The sequence below is a fragment of the Neofelis nebulosa genome, chromosome 9 (genome assembly GCF_028018385.1).
Source record: "Neofelis nebulosa isolate mNeoNeb1 chromosome 9, mNeoNeb1.pri, whole genome shotgun sequence".
Classification (NCBI taxonomy): domain Eukaryota; kingdom Metazoa; phylum Chordata; class Mammalia; order Carnivora; family Felidae; genus Neofelis; species Neofelis nebulosa.
Window position 1 is genome coordinate 111742673 of NC_080790.1, and position 18148 is coordinate 111760820.

General features: G+C 40.9%; 1 protein-coding gene across 2 annotated transcripts in view; it reads left to right on the forward strand.

Moving 5' to 3' along the window:
* DNAAF9 (dynein axonemal assembly factor 9) overlaps nucleotides 1-18148 on the forward strand; it is a 132602-nt gene that overhangs the window by 97381 nt on the left and 17073 nt on the right. For both annotated transcript variants that reach the window (XM_058685045.1, XM_058685046.1), the window contains exon 29: nucleotides 9894-9931. In XM_058685045.1, the coding sequence (XP_058541028.1) occupies nucleotides 9894-9931 (38 nt within the window). The remainder of the gene's footprint in view (nucleotides 1-9893; nucleotides 9932-18148) is intronic.

An 18148-nucleotide genomic window follows, 5' to 3' on the forward strand; every position in this document is an offset into this window, starting at 1 on the left:
AACTTTATATGCTTCTTAGATTAGCATATACTATATAAGTTAACATATGTTCCAGTATCACAGTGGTAATTGTGCATATGGCTGGATATGATTGTCTTAACAGTTTCTCCACGGTTAGTCACATAGGATGTCTCCAACTTTTCACTATTATAAATAATGCTATAGGAATATTTTTATCCATATAAATTTCTCAAATTTGAGATAATTTCCTTAGAATCTTCAAAGAGATATTATTAATTAATTGTATGATCAGTTTTATTACTCTTCATTCACAGCTGAAAATTGCTTTCCGAGTGGGTTTTGTGGTTTATACCTCTCCAGTGGTGTCTGGAAGTATCTATTTCATCATCAGAGCACTCCTCACTGGGGAGAGATTCAAACATTACATTGTCCCTTCAGAGAGCTATTTGACTTCCTGTCCCTTTAGCCTAGTGGAATGTATCCCAGGTCTGTAACCACGTGTTCTTTCTGACTAGTCCAAATTACTGTTCTCTCCTGGAAACTAATTGATCTACCCTTCAACCTTCATCTGAAAGAGCTCCCTTCCTATTTAAGTCCCAAGTTGATATCTTCAGATGTGTCTTATAAATTATATTGGAGGTTACTTCCCTTATCACCTCGACTGATTTCAAGAAATGTCTTCGCCATGTCTCTTCTCTTTAGCTGTGACTTAGGTTCTGCTCTCCCATAAGAAAGCCAAGGTGGTCTGTTTTCCTTTTGTCCTAGGTTATTATGGTGAATGCTGAGCATCACCACTGTACTTTGGACTACCGTATTGACTCTTACATGCCACCTTTCTACCAGTCGTGTTTCTTATTTTCCTCAAGTTTTCATTTAAAGATAAACTAAAGGGGCGCCTGGCTGGCTCAGTTGAAGGAGCATAGGACTCTTGATCTCAGGGTTGTGACTTCCAAGTCCCATGTTGGGTATAGAGATTACTTAAAAATAAAATCTTAAAAAAAATAAATAAATAAAGATGCACTAAAGCAGACGGAGATTTAATGTGAGACAGATAATACCATTTTTAAAAGGTAGGAAAAGATAGTAATAAGCGAACGACAGATGGGGATTATACTTCAGAAGAATTAGCCTAGACGAGTACTCTTCTGCACTGTCAAAAAAAAAAAAAAATTAAGAAGAAGAGAAGTTAATAGGGTGAGGTGGGAAGAGCTCAGAGAAGTTATATAAAAGGTTTGGGGAAGTGGGCAGGAGGGATCTTCTTGGGGTGATACAAATGTTCTAAAATTGAATTGTGGTGATAGTTGCATACTTCTGTAAATTTATGTTAAAAATCATTACACTGTACACATAAAATGAATGAATGTTATATGCAAGTTATACCTCAGTAAAACTCTTAAATAGAAAAGATCAGGGAGACCAGGGAGTTTAGTTAGCAAATACAGATAGAAAATGAACTGCTAGAGCCCTAGAAAAAAAATGAAGACAATAATAAAACCACCATCGCAATAAAAAATCTCAATCAAAGCAGTGAGAAGTAGAATAGACACTGCTAAAACTTAAGTCTGTTCAGAGAGCCTCAAGCTTGATAAAATAACAAAGTGAAGAGGAAAAATAGACAAATTAAGATCATTAGAGAAAAGAGAGGAACTGTAGAATATAGACTTAGCTTTTGTGAGTGCCGAAACCATTTCTGTTTAATGCTTAATACAAGTAAGTGCTCACGAAATATCTGGTGAATAAATGGGTGTGCCAGCATGTGAGGACTAAAGGTCCTTAAGAGAATTGAGATATATGAGAAGTATATAAAAGGACCGAAGATGAGCATGTAATCTATTTAAGAATAGAATAAGGCTATATCATGTGTGAATTACGGTCATAGAATATAAAAATACAAGTAACAAAATCATGCATGTTAGTATGAGTATACTAATTTCCTCTTTTTTTCATATTAGGACATCAAAAGTATTAAGTCAGTAAGTCAAAGTTACTGATTGGCTAATTTTTTTTTTTAGAAATTAGAAATTTCCAAATTTACCTTTGAATTCCTCCCAGAAAGTAATTTACTGTAGTGGTCTACTGATGCTCTGTTGGAACACTAATGATTAGTCCATGCATATGGGCTATGGGGCTATTCTATTCCATGTTATGCATATGGAATAGAATAAGAGAATTATGGCACACATGATCAAGAATAGAAACTTAGTAAAGTTAAACCCAGGGCACCTAGGTGGCTCAGCTAAGCATCAGACTTCGGCTCAGGTCATGATCTCACAGTTTGTGAGTTCGAGCCCCATGTTGGTCTCTGCGTTGACAGCTCAGAGCCTGGAGCCTGCTTTGGATTCTGTGTCTCCTCTCTCTCTACCCCTTCCCCACTCACAGTCTGTCTGTCTGTCTGTCTCTCTCAGGAGTAAACATTAAAAAAATTTTTAAATAAGAAATAAAGTTAAACCCATTCCATTAAAAAAATAGTAAGTGGCCAGTGTTAAGCCCACCAATTTTAAAAAAAGAAAATTTTTTTACGTGGCCAGCTGTGGAAGATTTAAAATATGCCCACAGCAAAAACAGCCCCTTCCATCAAGAGTTGAAGAGTTGTATCTAGTTCTTATACTTGGAATTTGGGCTTGGGTATGTGACTTGTTTTGGCCAATGGGACATCAAGAAGCAAGAAATAAGCAGAAGCTTAAAAAGCATTTACACATTGGGGCTTGCCCTCTCTTGCCTCTGGGAGCTGAGACTACCATATGAAGAAGCCTGGGCTAGGCTGGTAGAGGATGAGAGATCATGTGGAGAGATAGGCCTAGTCATCCCATTCCTCCCATCTGAGCTTGAGACCCCAGTTGGATGTGAATGACACCATCTTAGACCATCAGCCCCAGCTGAGCTGTTCCAAGCCAAAACAGCTGTCCATCTAATCCACAGAATCATGAGGGATAATACGTCATCATTATTTGAAACCGCTTAGTTTTGGGGTGGCTTATTACATAGCAACAGTGTAGGAAAATAGGTACATTCAAAAGCAGTGTTGATAGGAATATAAAATGATATAATCTGTTTGAAGACAAATTTGGCCATTCCATTGCTAAAATTTCATATAATTATATTTGTACAAATGTGCAAAGATACATAGGTATAGGGGTGTTTGTTTCATATAGAATTCTTAATTCCAAACAGGAGAGCCTACTCCAGTATGTTTCAATGGAAAGAGATTTACTAAAGGACATTACAGCTTGCAGAGTCTCCAAGAGGGCCAGGATGTATTGGCTAGGCAGCCAGGAGCAATCAAACCTCTTAGGGCTGCCCTGGTAGGGGGGATATCTCAACCACTTCCTTCACCAGAAAATGGGATCTGCTTAGCATACATCCCCTCACTCACCTGACTCACTGCCTGTGGGAGTCTTGTAGTACATTTGGTTGGTGGAACTTAGGTCACATGCCTACCCCAGACTGCAAGAAAGGCTGGAAAGGTAGTTTGTGCTGTTTAAAAAAAAGTTGGACTTCGTAAGTTCAAGCCTAGGAAAGTTGTTTAGAAGGTACTGAGTAGTCTGAAACATGACAGATGTGCTCTGCAGTGTTCAAAACAGCACTGTTTATAAAATCAGGACGCCTGGCTGGCTTAGTAGAGTATGTGACTCTTGGCGTCGGAGTTGTAAGTTCGAGCCCTGCTTTGTTTGTAGAGATTACTTAAAAAATAAAAAATCTTTATTTAAAAAAAACACTGTTCGTAATATCAAAGAATTGGAAATAATCCAAATGCTCATTAGTAAGAGACTGGTTAAATTTTGGGATATTCATACAATGGAATACTAGGCAGGGATTTAAAACAATTAAGTAGATTTTAACATGTAAAAATGTCCACAGTATTTTGTGAACTGAGAAAAGTAAATTGCCAAAACAATATGTATTTTTTAAATGTTTATTCCTATGTATATAGGAAATATCTAAAAGGATACATACCGAGGACACCTGGGTGGCTCAGTGGGTTGAGCATCCGACCCTTGATTTCGGCTCAGGTCATGATCCCAGGGTTGTGGATCGAGCCCTGCTTCAGTCTCTGAGCCAAAATCAAGAGTCAGTCGCTCAACCCACTGAGCCACCCAAGTACCCCCTACTTTTTTTGTTAAGTAATCTCTGTGCCCAATGTGGGGCTTGAACTTAAGATGAGATAATCTTGGAGTAGGGTGGGTGCTTAATCCAGTAGGACTGGTCTCCTTAAGAGAAGAGGACAACCAAAGAGAGAATGTCATGTGATCATAGAGGCAGAGAGAGACAGAGCACAAGTGGGGGAGGGCCAGAGAGAGAAGGAGACACAGAATCCGAAGCAGGCTCCAGGATCTGAGCCGGCAGCACAGAGCCCGACACTGGGCTCGAACTCAAGAACTGTGAGATCATGACCTGAGCCAAAGTCGGACACTTAACCGACGGAGCCACCCAGGCGCCCCAGAACTAGGAATTTGTTAAAACTAGAAACAAAGGAATCAAGACCCTGAGATCAAGGATTGCATGCTCTACCAATTGAGCCAGCCAGGCTCCCCAGGTTGTCTCCTTTTGAGTTGCAAGAGTACTTCATATTTTCTGAATCCAGGTCCTTTATCAGATATTTGATTTGCCAAAAATTTCTCCCATGGGTTATCTTTTTATTTTTTAGATGGTATCCTCTAAATCATAAAAGCTTTTAAATTTTAATGAAGTCCAGTTTATTTTTTCTTTTGTTGCTTGTACGTATGGTGTTATATCTAAGAAAGCATTGCCTAGGGGTGCCTGGGTGGCTCAGTAGGTTAAGCGTCTGACTTCAGCTCAGTTCATGATCTCATGGTCCATGAGTTCAGGCCCCACGTCGGGCTCTGTGCTGCCAGTTCAGAGCCTGGATCCCACTTCAGATTCTGTCTCCCCTTCTCTCTGCCCCTCCCCTACTCATGCTCTGTCTCTCTCTGTCTCAAAAATAAATAAAAGCATTGAAAAAAAAATTTTTAAAGCATTGCCTAATCCAAGGTCACAAAGATTTATTCCAGTGTTTTCTTCTGTTTTATAGTTTTAGCTCTTACATGTAGACCTGTGTTCCATCTTGAGTTAATTTTTACATATAGCATGAAGTAGGAGTCTGACTTCGTTGTTTCACGTGTTGATATCCAGTTCTCTCAGCGCCATTTGTTGAAAAGACTTATTCTTTCTCCATTGAATTGTCTTGGCACTTTTGTAAAAAACCGATTGACTATCAATGTGAAGGCTTATTTTCTGGGCTGTCAGTTGTGTTCCACTGATAGATATGTCTGTCGTCATGCCAGTACCACATTGTTTTGATTATTGTAGCTTTGTAGTAAGCTTTGAAATTGAGAAGTGAGAGTCCTTCAATTTGTTCTTTTTCAAGATTGTTTTGACTATTCTGAGTTCCTTGCATTCCCATGTAAACTTGAGGATCAGCTTGTCAGTTTTCTGCCAGAAAAGACAACTGAGATTTTAGTAGGGATTGTATTGAATTTATAGATCTGTTTGAGAAGTATTGCCATCTTAAAAATACTAAGCCTCACAATCCATGAACCTGGCTGTCTTTCCATTTATTTAGGTCTTAAATTTCTTTCAGCAATGTTTTAGTTTTCAGTGTACAGCTCTTATGCTTTCTTTGTTTAATTTATTCCTAAATATTTTTGTTCTTTGTGGTGTTATTATAAATGAAATTGTTTTCTGCATATCATCTTTGGATTGTTCATTGCTTTGTTTTGTATGACTCTGTGATTTTTCTATATACAAAAGTGTGTCATGAGTACACAGAGATAGCTTTACTTTTTTCTTTCCAATCTGGAGGCTTTGTATTTGTTTTTTTTTGGTTTTTGGGTTTTTTGTTTTTTTTTTTCCTAAATGTCCTTACTAGAACCTCCAGTATAATGTTGAGTAGAAGTAGCAAGAACGGACATTGTATCTTATTCCTGATCTGAAAGGGAAACCATCTAGTCTTTAACCATTAAATATGATGTTAGCTATGGATTATATATTGCTTTTATCATAAACGATTTTTTGAGAATCAAGTTTTTGTAAAGTGGCTACCTTAGCAAAGGTAAAATTTACATCATTGTTTCTAGATCATGGTTAAACAAAAAAAACAGCTGGGGGCAGAGCATAATAGGGCTTCTTCTTCCATTCTGTGAAGTGGAGGTTAGTGTGTCTAATTTTTTTTTTTTTTTTTTTTTTTTTTTTTGGGACAGAGAGAGACAGAGCATGAACGGGGGAGGGGCACAGAGAGAGAGGGAGACACAGAATCGGAAACAGGCTCCAGGCTCCGAGCCATCAGCCCAGAGCCTGACGCGGGGCTCGAACTCACGGACCGCGAGATCGTGACCTGGCTGAAGTCGGACGCTTAACCGACTGCGCCACCCAGGCGCCCCTAGTGTGTCTAATTTAAGGATGGGCTCAGTTTGGATTCAGAATGGGTATATGTGAGATTTACCTGGTGTCTTTTTTCTAGAGGATTTCATTCAGTGAGTGTCTTGTGTCTGCTGTGTGCCAGGAACTATTCTAATCGTTGAGAGGGCCGCAAGGAATAAGTCGTCCCACATCTGCCTGTGTGACAGCTACATTTTTGTGAATATGCATGTAGGAATTGTGGGGCCCATGTTTTAGGGCAGATTGGATCAGTATCATCATTTCTTGATTTACTAGAATTTTATTTAAATCAGGTACTTGGTTGGCACACTACAAAATGCACAATACCATACCTATGTGAGGCTTAGGAATATATATCACACTTGCTTTTGTTACTTAGAGGAAGAGCTGGTAAATATTATTTTAAAGAGCTGGTATACATTATTTTAATGTATATTGGCACAAAATTTGTCTGCTCTGTTTAAGAGTCATGTCTGCTAGGAATTTACCCAAGGGATACAGGAGTACTGATGCATAGGGGCACTTGTACCCCAATCTTTATAGCAGCACTCTCAACAATAGCCAAATTATGGAAAGAGCCTAAATGTCCATCAACTGATGAATGGATAAAGAAATTGTGGTTTATATACACAATGGAGTACTACGTGGCAATGAGAAATAATGAAATCTGGCCCTTTGTAGCAACGTGAATGGAACTGGAGAGTGTGATGCTAAGTGAAATAAGCCATACAGAGAAAGACAGATACCATATGGTTTCACTCTTATGTGGATCCTGAGAAACTTAACAGAAACCCATGGGGGAGGGGAAGGAAAAAAAAAAAAAAGAGGTTAGAGTGGAAGATAGCCAAAGCATAAGAGACTCTTAAAAACTGAGAACAAACAGGGTTGATGGGGGGTGGGAGGGAGGGGAGGGTGGGTGATGGGTATTGAGGAGGGCACCTTTTGGGATGAGCACTGGGTATTATATGGAAACCAATTTGACAATAAACTTCATATATTGAAAAACAAAACAAAACTTCAAAAAAATATAATTTTGAGATAAAAAAAAGAAATTGTGGTTTATATACACAATGGAGTACTATGTGGCAATGAGAAAGAATGAAATATGGCCCTTTGTAGCAACGTGGATGGAACTGGAGAGTGTTGTGCTAAGTGAAATAAGCCATACAGAGAAAGATACCATATGGTTTCACTCTTATGTGGATCCTGAGAAACTTAACAGAAACCCATGGGGGAGGGGAAGGAAAAAAAAAAAAAGAGGTTAGAGTGGGAGAGAGCCAAAGCATAAGAGACTCTTAAAAACTGAGAACAAACTGAGGGTTGATGGGGGTGGGAGGGAGGGGAGGGTGGGTGATGGGTATTGAGGAGGGCACCTTTTGGGATGAGCACTGGGTGTTGTATGGAAACCAGTTTGATGATAAATTTCATATATTGAAAAAAAATAAAATAATAAAATAATAAAAAAAAAAGTCATGTTATGACAGGCACTCTTCAAAAATGTTACAGTTTGGGGGGGGGATGGGCTAAATGGGTAAGGGGCACTAAGGAATCTACTCGTGAACTCATTGTTGCACTATATGATAACTAATTTGGATGTAAATTTTAAAAATTAAAAAATAAAATTAAAAAAAACCGTTAGAGTTTGGTAAGGAGGATGATATGTAGAGAAGGAAAGCAGGGAGCCAACATTTATTTTGTGCTATTTGTCTCGCACTGTGATGCTTTACCCTCTCTTGATCCTCAAAATCCCTCTTTAAGGTAGGCATCATTACCATGTTTTACCTTGAGGGAGCTAATGCTCAGAAAAGTTCAATAATTTTCCAAATGCCACACCAATGAATGTACACAATCAATCGTGTTATAGATGGGAAGTCCTATAATAAAATATTTAATGCAATTTTATAAGAATTATAAAGAAGCAGTGGTAACTGCTAGTTGGATTAGGAAAGAAAGCTAACATGAATTTGAAGGACAGATGCCAAAGATGCCAAGATAAGAGAAATTGCATTCCAGTTTTAGGGAGTCATATATATGTGCAAGTCTATGTTTTCTTTGCAGCTGTCAGAGATTTAAAGCATGAGCATCCAGCCTGTGATTGGATAAAATGCCTTGAGGGGGAGCTGTGCTTGTCTTGTCTAAGATGTCTTTGGTGTGAATTGCTGTGGGCTGCTGTGAGGGAGCTAGCAGGGTGCTGAGAAGGCCTTTAAGAGCATGTACTCTAAAGTGACAGGCACTGATGGGGACAGACACTTTCTAAGAATGTATTTGCTATTGTGTCAGGCCATTCAGTAGACTGAGTGCAGTGAAGTCAGTGAGTTCTGTTCTTGGGGAAACTCCACAGTGTGGAAGGATGTCTCTTCCCTGTTCCATGACTCTTGATCTTGCCCAGAGCACGTAGGGGTTCCTCCTTGGAATTCCTCAGAAACCATGAGGGAGTCAGGCAAGAGAACCTCATCAACAGTCCAAAGTGGTATTCATCCAGCTCACTTGTCCACCAAATTTGGTTCCAAATAGTGTTTTCAGAAAGCAAATAGAATGATGAAGACTTGCCACCACTAAGGAGATTGCAGGAGAGAAATTCTCCCCGGTGTTTTGAACATGATTACCATGTGCCACCTAGACCAACAACAATTCAGAAGCGTGGCTTCAGCAAGCATCTCATTTGTAGGGAGAGAAAACATGGGAGCTCTGTGGTGCTAAACAGACCTGGGACCCTGCATAAGCCCTCCCACTTTCTAGCTTTGTCTGAGGCCATGGGCAAAGTGCTTAGACTGTTCAGCTGTTACAAACCCACCTGCTCTTCTCAGCTTGTGAGTACCCAAGGCATGGAGTAGACATCAGGACAGAGCAAGACCATACATGTGAACTGCTTGCATGGTACCCAGGCCATAGGAAGAACTTTGAAAAAAGGCAGCTATTCTCACTAGTGTTAGCTCTCTTCCCTGGGAAGGGTACTGTGATGTTTTAGGAGTTTTAAAGCACTGACAGAGTGGGTTTTTCTCTTAGTTAACAAGCTCACACTTTGAATCAGTCACCTTCACCTGCTTCGTCTGTGATCCAGTCAGTTTCCTGCTATTCATTCACCATTAGAGCTCAGAATAGTGTTAAAGGAGAACCAGGATTCTAGCGTGCACAGGAAGGGAAGTGTGGCAGCTTTAGCACTGAAGACCTAAACAGGGGAAGGTAATTCTCATTTTCCCATGAAATTTCCCTTCACTATCAGGACAGTGTCTCTTTCAAAGAAAAAAAAAAAACAAATCAATTTTCTTTCTTTGTTTCCTATTGTCTATAGAGAACAGGCCCTATATCCCCTCTTCAACAGTATCCCCTCTTCAACATTCCATCAAGAGTTGGCCACATAAGAGCTATTTCTGTGGGGTTCCTTGGTTTTCCTGTGAAAACCTTTTGCAGAGCCATGGCTATTCTTGGTACTTAGTACTGCCTGCCACTTGCCTTATTGAATAAGTCAGCTTGGATAGTCACAGTTTAGTGGGAAATAACCAGTGACAATCCTAACATTAATGTTTTTAAATATTTCTCTTTTTTCCTCTCCATAGATTTCTCTTTCCTAAATGTCTTGACCAGTGTTCACAAGGTAAGCAATATGTTTTACTTCTTGCTTTTGCATGCCTTTCAAATTGTGTTTAGATGCAACAGACTTCTCTCTTCATGCTCTTTCTTACCATTCTAAAATCTAAAATGAACAGGAGCACCAGGGTCGCTCTGTCAGTTAAACCTCTGACTCTTGGTTTTGGCTCAGGTCATGATCTCATGATTCATGGGTTTGAGCCCCACATAGTGCTCTGCACTGGCAGTGTGGAGGCTGGTTGGGATTCTCTCTCTCTCTTTCCATCCCTTCCCTGCTCGCTCGCTCTCTTTCTCAAAATAAATATTTTAAGTCTAAAACAAACAAAATTGGTCCAGGGAAATTTTGACATCTTTTTCTTTTATCATAGTTGATAGGCATATTTCTTCCCAAGTTTATCTCTTAAGATGATAAGTTGCCATAACAGCACCTCCCTTGAGGACCTCCCTTATTAAGCCTTCCCTGGCCTTCCAACTAATATCAATGGACTAAAAAGGTATCAGGTATTCCTAGCCTCTGGATCAACATGATCTTGATGCACTTCTCCTGTCCCATGAGTATATAGTATGGTCCGGTAGGACCTTCTCCCTTAATCCCCTCCTGCATACACTGGAATTTTCCACACCTCCTTGATAACATTTAGAAAAGTCCACCCATCCTGTAGGTTACACTCAACTTCACATTGTCCTATCATTTGGCAACCCTGGAAGCAGCACTTTTTAGTCATGTTAACTATGGTGCCTGGAGACCCAGAATAAACTCTAAATTTCCTGTAGTGATGATAAAATGCTCATTGTTGTCAGAAGACCTGGGGTCTGAGCTTCCTGAGCCAGCCCAGCAAGTAGAAATCAGATAGAAGGAAATAACTCAGTGTCCCCAGCACAGTTTTGCCTTGCTGATCCCATTGCCAGTCCACAGGGAGCGGAGACAACCAAGCATACCAGAGCTATTGTCTTGGGAAACAGCTGAGCTGGGTGCAGTGCAGGGCGGGAGCCAGGTCACTGGAGGGAAGGATGTGTGTATTGGGCTGCTGCACTAGGGCGTCTTAAGTCCAGCTTTTAGAGGCCCTTGTTGCTTTCCAGGCACTGTACCCCAGAAGCAGAGGGAAATAGAGGTGGCTGGGCCTTCCCACAGTATCCACTCCAGGCAGATGAAAGAGATTTTATGGAGGTTGGATCAGTAGAATCTGGTGGCAAACTAGATATGGGGCATGAGTTGGAGAAGGAAGTATCTAGGATGAACCCCTCTAAGTTTCTAGGTTGGAAGATCAGGAAGGTTGTCAGTATCTGTCCTGGGAATAGAAAGCATAGGCAAAAACATAGGTCCAGGAGATAACCAAGGATCACTGTCTGGTCCTCAGATACATGTTTGTAACTTATGGCCAAAGCCAAGGGTGTGGGCTATCATTATCCCCTGTCCACCACGTGATTACTGCCACCCTAATGCACCTTGACTTGTTGGTACTTTCTCCCTCAGTGCCCCTCTGCTTTTTTTGCACACAAAGCACAGATGAGCCTTGGGGAGGAGCTGTGTCTTCAATGTCCATGAACCTGGGCCACTATTGTAGGAGGAAAGTCCTTTTAGGCCGAGACAGACTGGATTCTCTCTGGCACTTGGTAGACACATTTTAACACTGTTTCCTCACTCAGAGTCCAAAGGCAACTTGTGTCAAGCTCGGTGCATGTGTAAAGATAGGGATGTGACCACATGTGGGCAGATGACCTTGAGGCCATACATGCTGTTTTTCTAAACTTGGAAGGGCTTGTAGAGTAGCAGTGTCTTAGTAATTATCTTCCTCTTATATATGGGCCTAAGGGACCCTATGAACTGATCTGACCTGGCTCACCATGGTCATGGGCTGTCCAGGGAGGGAGGAAATAAAAGGCAAGTATTTCTTTTATCCTCAGAGATTTGGTGGCTAGCTTGGCGGTAGGATCTGCCACCAGTAGACAAACACTTCATGTCCTGAGGGAGCATATTGCCTCCCTTTGCTCCTGAGCATGAGTCAGGTTCCCTGTTTGATTGCTTTTACAACAAAGGATTGTTTTACAACAAGAAAAGGACTATATTGCAGCCCCAAGATAATGCGTGTTACAGAAATCCAAGAATTAGGAAATAATCTCAATGCTTAAACAGCAAACAAGATTCATTATAATGCTGATTTGAAAGCAAAGCAAAGACATTTTACTACCACTTTTGGAAGTATCTACAGATAGATAAAAGCAGTAAACTTTTTTTCTGGGCCATTGGAAGCTTTTAGCTCAGACCAGTGCAGTCAGACCTCAGAGGGGTTTCTCCATTCTGGGGAGTGGTCATATCAGGCTGCCCGCTCACTCACAGCCCAGACTGGTAATACCTTGGCCAAATGTGGGTATCCACTCCTTGATACAGAACAGAAGGAAGCTCCTGGCCCAAGCAAGATGAAACCGCCCACAGTGGCCTCTTCACCCTGTGCTCCAGATAACTGCTGTACCTGCCCTCACAGATGGCATTTCCTCTTGGCAGGTGGTAGTTTGCATAGCTGGCCTAAGGAATGTGGAGGATAATCCTTTTGCTTGTTTCCCTATAAAGCAAAGCCCCTTTTCTGTGTCCAATTCCTGACCTAAAATCCCAATCCACAAGGTTTATCTACATGACACTCATGAGGCAGACAGAACTTTGGGCAAGGTATCTGTCAGAGGTCTTTTCTGGCCTTTTTCTGAACAGGCCCTGCCTATGTTTGTGACCCTGGCACATGCCACTTGGGTTGGCACATTTACACTAGTCCCAACTCTCCAGTTTCTTTTGCCCAAGAAGATACCAAACAGAATCTAGGGCCTTTATAGGTCTTCACTCAGCCTTTGCTGGCCCCTCCCTGCAAGATCCACCACAGCTATTCTTGTCTTCTGCTGGAAATCTCATGGGCCTCTTGCAAGATCCAGCTCCCATGTCTGTCATCTCCGGAATGTGCTGAGCCTTCTAGAACCCAGTTTGCTTCCCCACTATGCCCCATTCTGGGCCTGGCATGCCATGAGCCTCTGGGCTCAGTGCCAGAGGAGGAGGGAGGAAGAAGCTTGGCTTGAGTACCCTTTTGTACTTTATGAATTTTCTACCAAAACCATAGATAGATAGATAGATAGATAGATAGATCGATCGATAGATCGATCAGTAAGTCTTAGAAAGCTTTCAGATGGTTGTCTGATGAATGGGATTTGCTCAGACTTATAAATGAGGAAAACTCTGACACATGGGTACCCACAACTTAACTACTTAGGCAGGTGCCCTGGAGATCAGGTTGCATGTATCTTTTATTATACTTGATTCATTCATTCATTTATTCAACAAATCTGTATCTGGCACCTGCTCCAACCCAGTCCTTGGGGATTAGGGAAGCCTTCTGGAAGAGATGCTATTCACATTGTCTATAGCCTGAAAGAGGAGTTGGGCCAACAAAGAGGAAAGAACAGATGGTTCCAGGCAGAAGGAACAATAAGAGTAAAGGCCTGATGGTGACCAGAGCATACCCAGGCCACTGAGGAAGCACAGCATGGCAGATAGGTCAGGCAGGCCAAGAAGTTTGCAGTCCCTGGAATGCATTGAAATATTTTAAGTAGGGAAGTGATAAGATCAGATTTTCTGGTTTTGAAAGATAACTCTTTTGAAAGATAGTAGTTAAAATGAATTGTAGTAAAAACAGCCTGGAAGTGCACAAAATAAGCAGTGACCTAATGAAGAAAGTGGTAGACTGCACTAGACAAACAGTAGCCAGGATTGAGAGTGGATGATGGATCCAGGAGCTACTTGGCACTCACCAGGCCTAGAGGAGGATTCTGGTGCCTGCATGGCCCACATTTGGGGAATCAGGAAGCCTTTCACCAAGAGACCAGAGGAGGCAGAGCTGCCCTCACCACTTAGATTTTAAGGAAAGCCATTGAGGAAACTCACCCTTGAATCCTTAGAGGTCCCTCAAGCACTGTGCAGAGGCGTAAGGTCAACTTAATAGCTGAGCACTAAACAGATACATGAGAAGAGTAGGACCTGTGTCTTAGAATCAAGGAACTGATAGATCCCTAAACTATACATAAGCACTTAGGAAGAAGGTTCTGTGCTTGGCAGGTCAGCTGTAAGTCCTGGCATCTGTGGTCCCGGGCATGATACATAACCTTTGTGCTTCGTGTGTGCCCTTTTCCCCGTGTTAACATGTGACCATTGGCATGAAGCTCCTAATCCCTGCTCCCTAGTCATGAATGGAATGCATCCAGACCATTTGTGAGGTTAGATTCAGTCTTTAGCAATTTTGGAACACTTTTCTCATTAGTATGAGTAGTGAGAGGAAGGAAGTATAATTTACTTCTGCCACAGACTAGAGGCAGGGGCCAAGGATCCTGGAAGTTGCCTTTGATCTAGTGATGGCCACTCATCTCCCTTCCTGTTGGTTGCTATTGCTGAGGCCCACGTGCCACAGCCACCCCTGTTGGTCTGAGAAATGGATTAGTCCAAGCCCCTCAGTGTACACATAGAGGTCCCATTTTAAGCTGTTGCTGCGCTGGTAATGAGGATGGTGGTAGTGGTGGTGGCCATAAGTTGCATTTAATGAGTTCTTTCTATCTGCAGGCCCTGTGAAAACTATTTACTGATAACCTGCAGGTATGTGTTATTGTTCCCATCTGACAGAGGAGGAAATTTGGCTCAGAGAGAGGAGTTTGCCCCTGATGTCACTCATTAGCAATTAGTGGAACCCTACATTCAAACTCAAGGTCTGCCTGGCTCTAAAACCCATGCTTGAATCTTTACATCATGCTGTCTTTTTACATATATGAAGAAGATAAATAAGAATATGAGTCTTGTATTTTAAACACCACCTGTGTTATTTATAGGAAGGAACTTTTATAGTTTAGAGAAGAGGAGGAGCAGAGTGGAATGAGGGAAGGATTGAAATGGTAAGATACTAGGGAAAATTTTAATGAAGAAGTAAGCTTTACCAAAATTAAAAGGTTAAAAAACTTAAAAAAACAAGGTGCAGAACAGTATAACATGCCACTGTTTGTGGGGGGAGAAAAGCATACACACATTTACTTGTGCATACTTAGCACATCCTGGAAGAAGAGCTGAGAATCTGATAATGGTGATTGCCTTCAGGGAAGAGAACTAGGTGGCTGGGGAGGAAGGGAATTTATTTTATCTGTAAACCCTTCTTTACCTTGTTTGAGTTTTGCCCTCAGAAACTAAATATAACTAATTTTTTTGAACTAAACACCCAGCTGAACTAAATCAGTACAGAGTCCTCTATACTGAGTGTTCATTATTCAGGATCCTACAATTACAAGGTTACATAGGAAAGTTGACGTCTCTGTAATTTAGAAATAATTGCTTATGAACTAATCATTTATCAAAGCTAGTCTCGGAGTGCCTAGGTGGCTCATTCAAGGTTAGGCATCTGACTCTTGATCTCAGCTCAGCTCCTGATCTCACGGTTTGTGAGATGGAGCCCCATGTCGGGCTCTGTGCTGACAGTGCAGAGCCTGCTTGGGATTCTCTCTCTCTGCCCTTTCCCTGCTCGTGCTCTCTTTCTCTCAAAATAAAATAAATAAACTTAAAAAAAACAAGATTGATGATGAGAATTGATCCTTAGATATGGAGTTAATGATAATACCCATGAAAATTCTATTACAAAACAGAATATAGGGGTGCCTGGATGGCTCAGTTGGTTAAGCGTCCAAGTCTTGGTTTCAGACCAGGTCACGATCTCACAGTTTGTGAGTTCGAGCCCTGCATTGGGCTCTGCGTTGACAGTGCAGAGCCTGCTTGGGATTCTCTCTCTCTCCCCCTCTCTCTCTGCCCCTCCCCCACTTGCTCTCTGTCTCTCAAAATAAATAAAATTAAAAATTTTCCAAAAAAAGTAGAATATAGGGGCGCCTGGGTGGCGCAGTCGGTTGGGCGTCCGACTTCAGCCAGGTCACGATCTCGCGGTCCGTGAGTTCGAGCCCCGCGTCAGGCTCTGGGCTGATGGCTCAGAGCCTGGAGCCTGTTTCCGATTCTGTGTCTCCCTCTCTCTCTGCCCCTCCCCCATTCATGCTATGTCTCTCTCTGTCCCAAAAATAAATAAAAAACGTTGAAAAAAAAAAAAAAAAAAAAAAAAAAAAAAAGTAGAATATAAATGTTGAAAATCTTGAAGACTTATAAAATGAAATTATATTTAACAAAGAATTACAAGGCAGCAGGAAATAACTCTGTATCTTCCAAAGTGGGAGATCAATAAAGTCTAGAGCAGTAAAATCAAGTAATAAAGAGTTAAATTCTTAGTATATAGTTAGTTTTAAAGATATAAGAACATTCACTGGAGAAACTAAATAATATAACCAACCAGAAAGTGACGGTGGAAATGGGAAGAACACTTACCAGCTTCCACATCAGTCACGTAGAAAAGCCAGTAGACATTGTCTAAAAGGGACATTGTAAGAAACAGTGATTTAGATCTATTAAAAAGTGTCTCAGTCAGTTAAGCGTCTGACTCTCGATTTCAGCTCAGGTCATGATCTCCTGGTTCATGAGTTCAAGCCCCAACTCAGGCTCTTTGCTGACAGCATGGAGCTTGCTTGGGATATTCTCTCTCTCTCTCTCTCTCTCTCTCGCTCTCTCGCTCTCTCTCTCTCCCTCCCTCCCTCTCTCCCTCTCTCCCCCCTCCCCCTCTCCCCCTCTCCCCCTCCCTCCCTCCCTCTCTATGTGCCCCTCCCTTGCTTTCTATCGCTCTCAAAACAAATAAACTTCAAAAAAATTTTTAAAGCTGTAAGGATAGCCATTGTAAGAACTAAAAACAGACTATAAGCCCACCACTTATCAGAAGAAAACAAAAAATAAGGAATGCAGAGATAATACTGCTAAAGATAAAAAAAAAAAAAAAAAAGACTTTTAAACGGATCCAATATAACCAAGGTGAAAGAACCAAAGTGTCAGTAAATGCAAATGGGATAAACATATATTAAAAGGAAAAGTATCTCAGATTAAACCAAAAAACAAAACCTAATTCTGTGATGCTGTATACAAGAGAAGCATACAAATCTAAATAAGGATGATGATAAAAGAATGGGAAAAAACATAACAGACAAATATAGACAAAAAGGAAAGAGGTGACACTAACAGCAAAGTTAAATTCAAACCAAAAAGCTGAAAAGTTTCAAAGGCAGTTTTTCATGATAAAGGATACCATCTATGCAACCTGTTATGAGTATTTCTATGCCAAATAATTCAAAAGAAAGCATGTACCCTTAAGTTATGACAATACTAAACAAGAAATAACTTTTTTAAATGTTTATTTATTTATTTTGAGGGAGAGAGAGAGAGCAGAGCATAGGAGGGGCAGAAAGAGAGAAGGAAAGAGAATCCCAAGCAGGCTCCACACTGTCAACACAGAGCCTGACTCGGGGCTCAATCTGAGGAACCATGAAGTTAAGACCTGAGACAAAATCAAAAATCAGACACTTAACCAACTAAGCCACCCAGGTGCCCCAAGACATAACTTTTTAAAATAATGAATTAAGCATTCAACTTAAGTTGGAAAAAGAACAAGAAATTCTTTTAATAATTTATATTTAAAAAGATTGAATCTATAAAAGAGATCTAGCTACTAGTATGTTAAGCAACATTACATGGAAATAAGGAGACACTACAGACTGAAAGAGAATTAGGAGATGTATCCGTGAAATATAGTGTGTGGACTTTGGTTCCTGATTCAAAAAAATTAACTCTAGGAAAACATTCATGAGGCAGAGAAGTTTGAACATGGACTATATTATTTTTTATATTGAAGAATTTGTTGTTAATTTTTAACTTTTTAAAGGGTCATCTTATGGAGATATATATACTAAAATATTTTTGGATAAAATAATAGGATGTCTGAGATTGGCTTCAAAATCATCCGGGGGAAAGGGGGAAAGGCTGGCATATGGTATGGAAGAATTAGCCAAGTGTTGTTAATTCTTTTTTCTTTTTTAAGTTTACTTATTTATTTTGAGAGAGAGAGATGGAACACACGGGCCAGAGGGGAGGGGGCAGAGAGAGATGGAGAGAAAGAATCCCAAGCAGGCTTTGTGCCAGCTTGGAGCCCTAACTGGCACTCCATCCCACGAACCATGAGATAGTGACCTGAGCTAACACCAAGAGTCGGACATTTAACCAACTGAGCCACCCAGGTGCCCCATATGTTGTTAATTCTTAAAGCCAGATGATGGGCACATGGGAGCTCGTTAT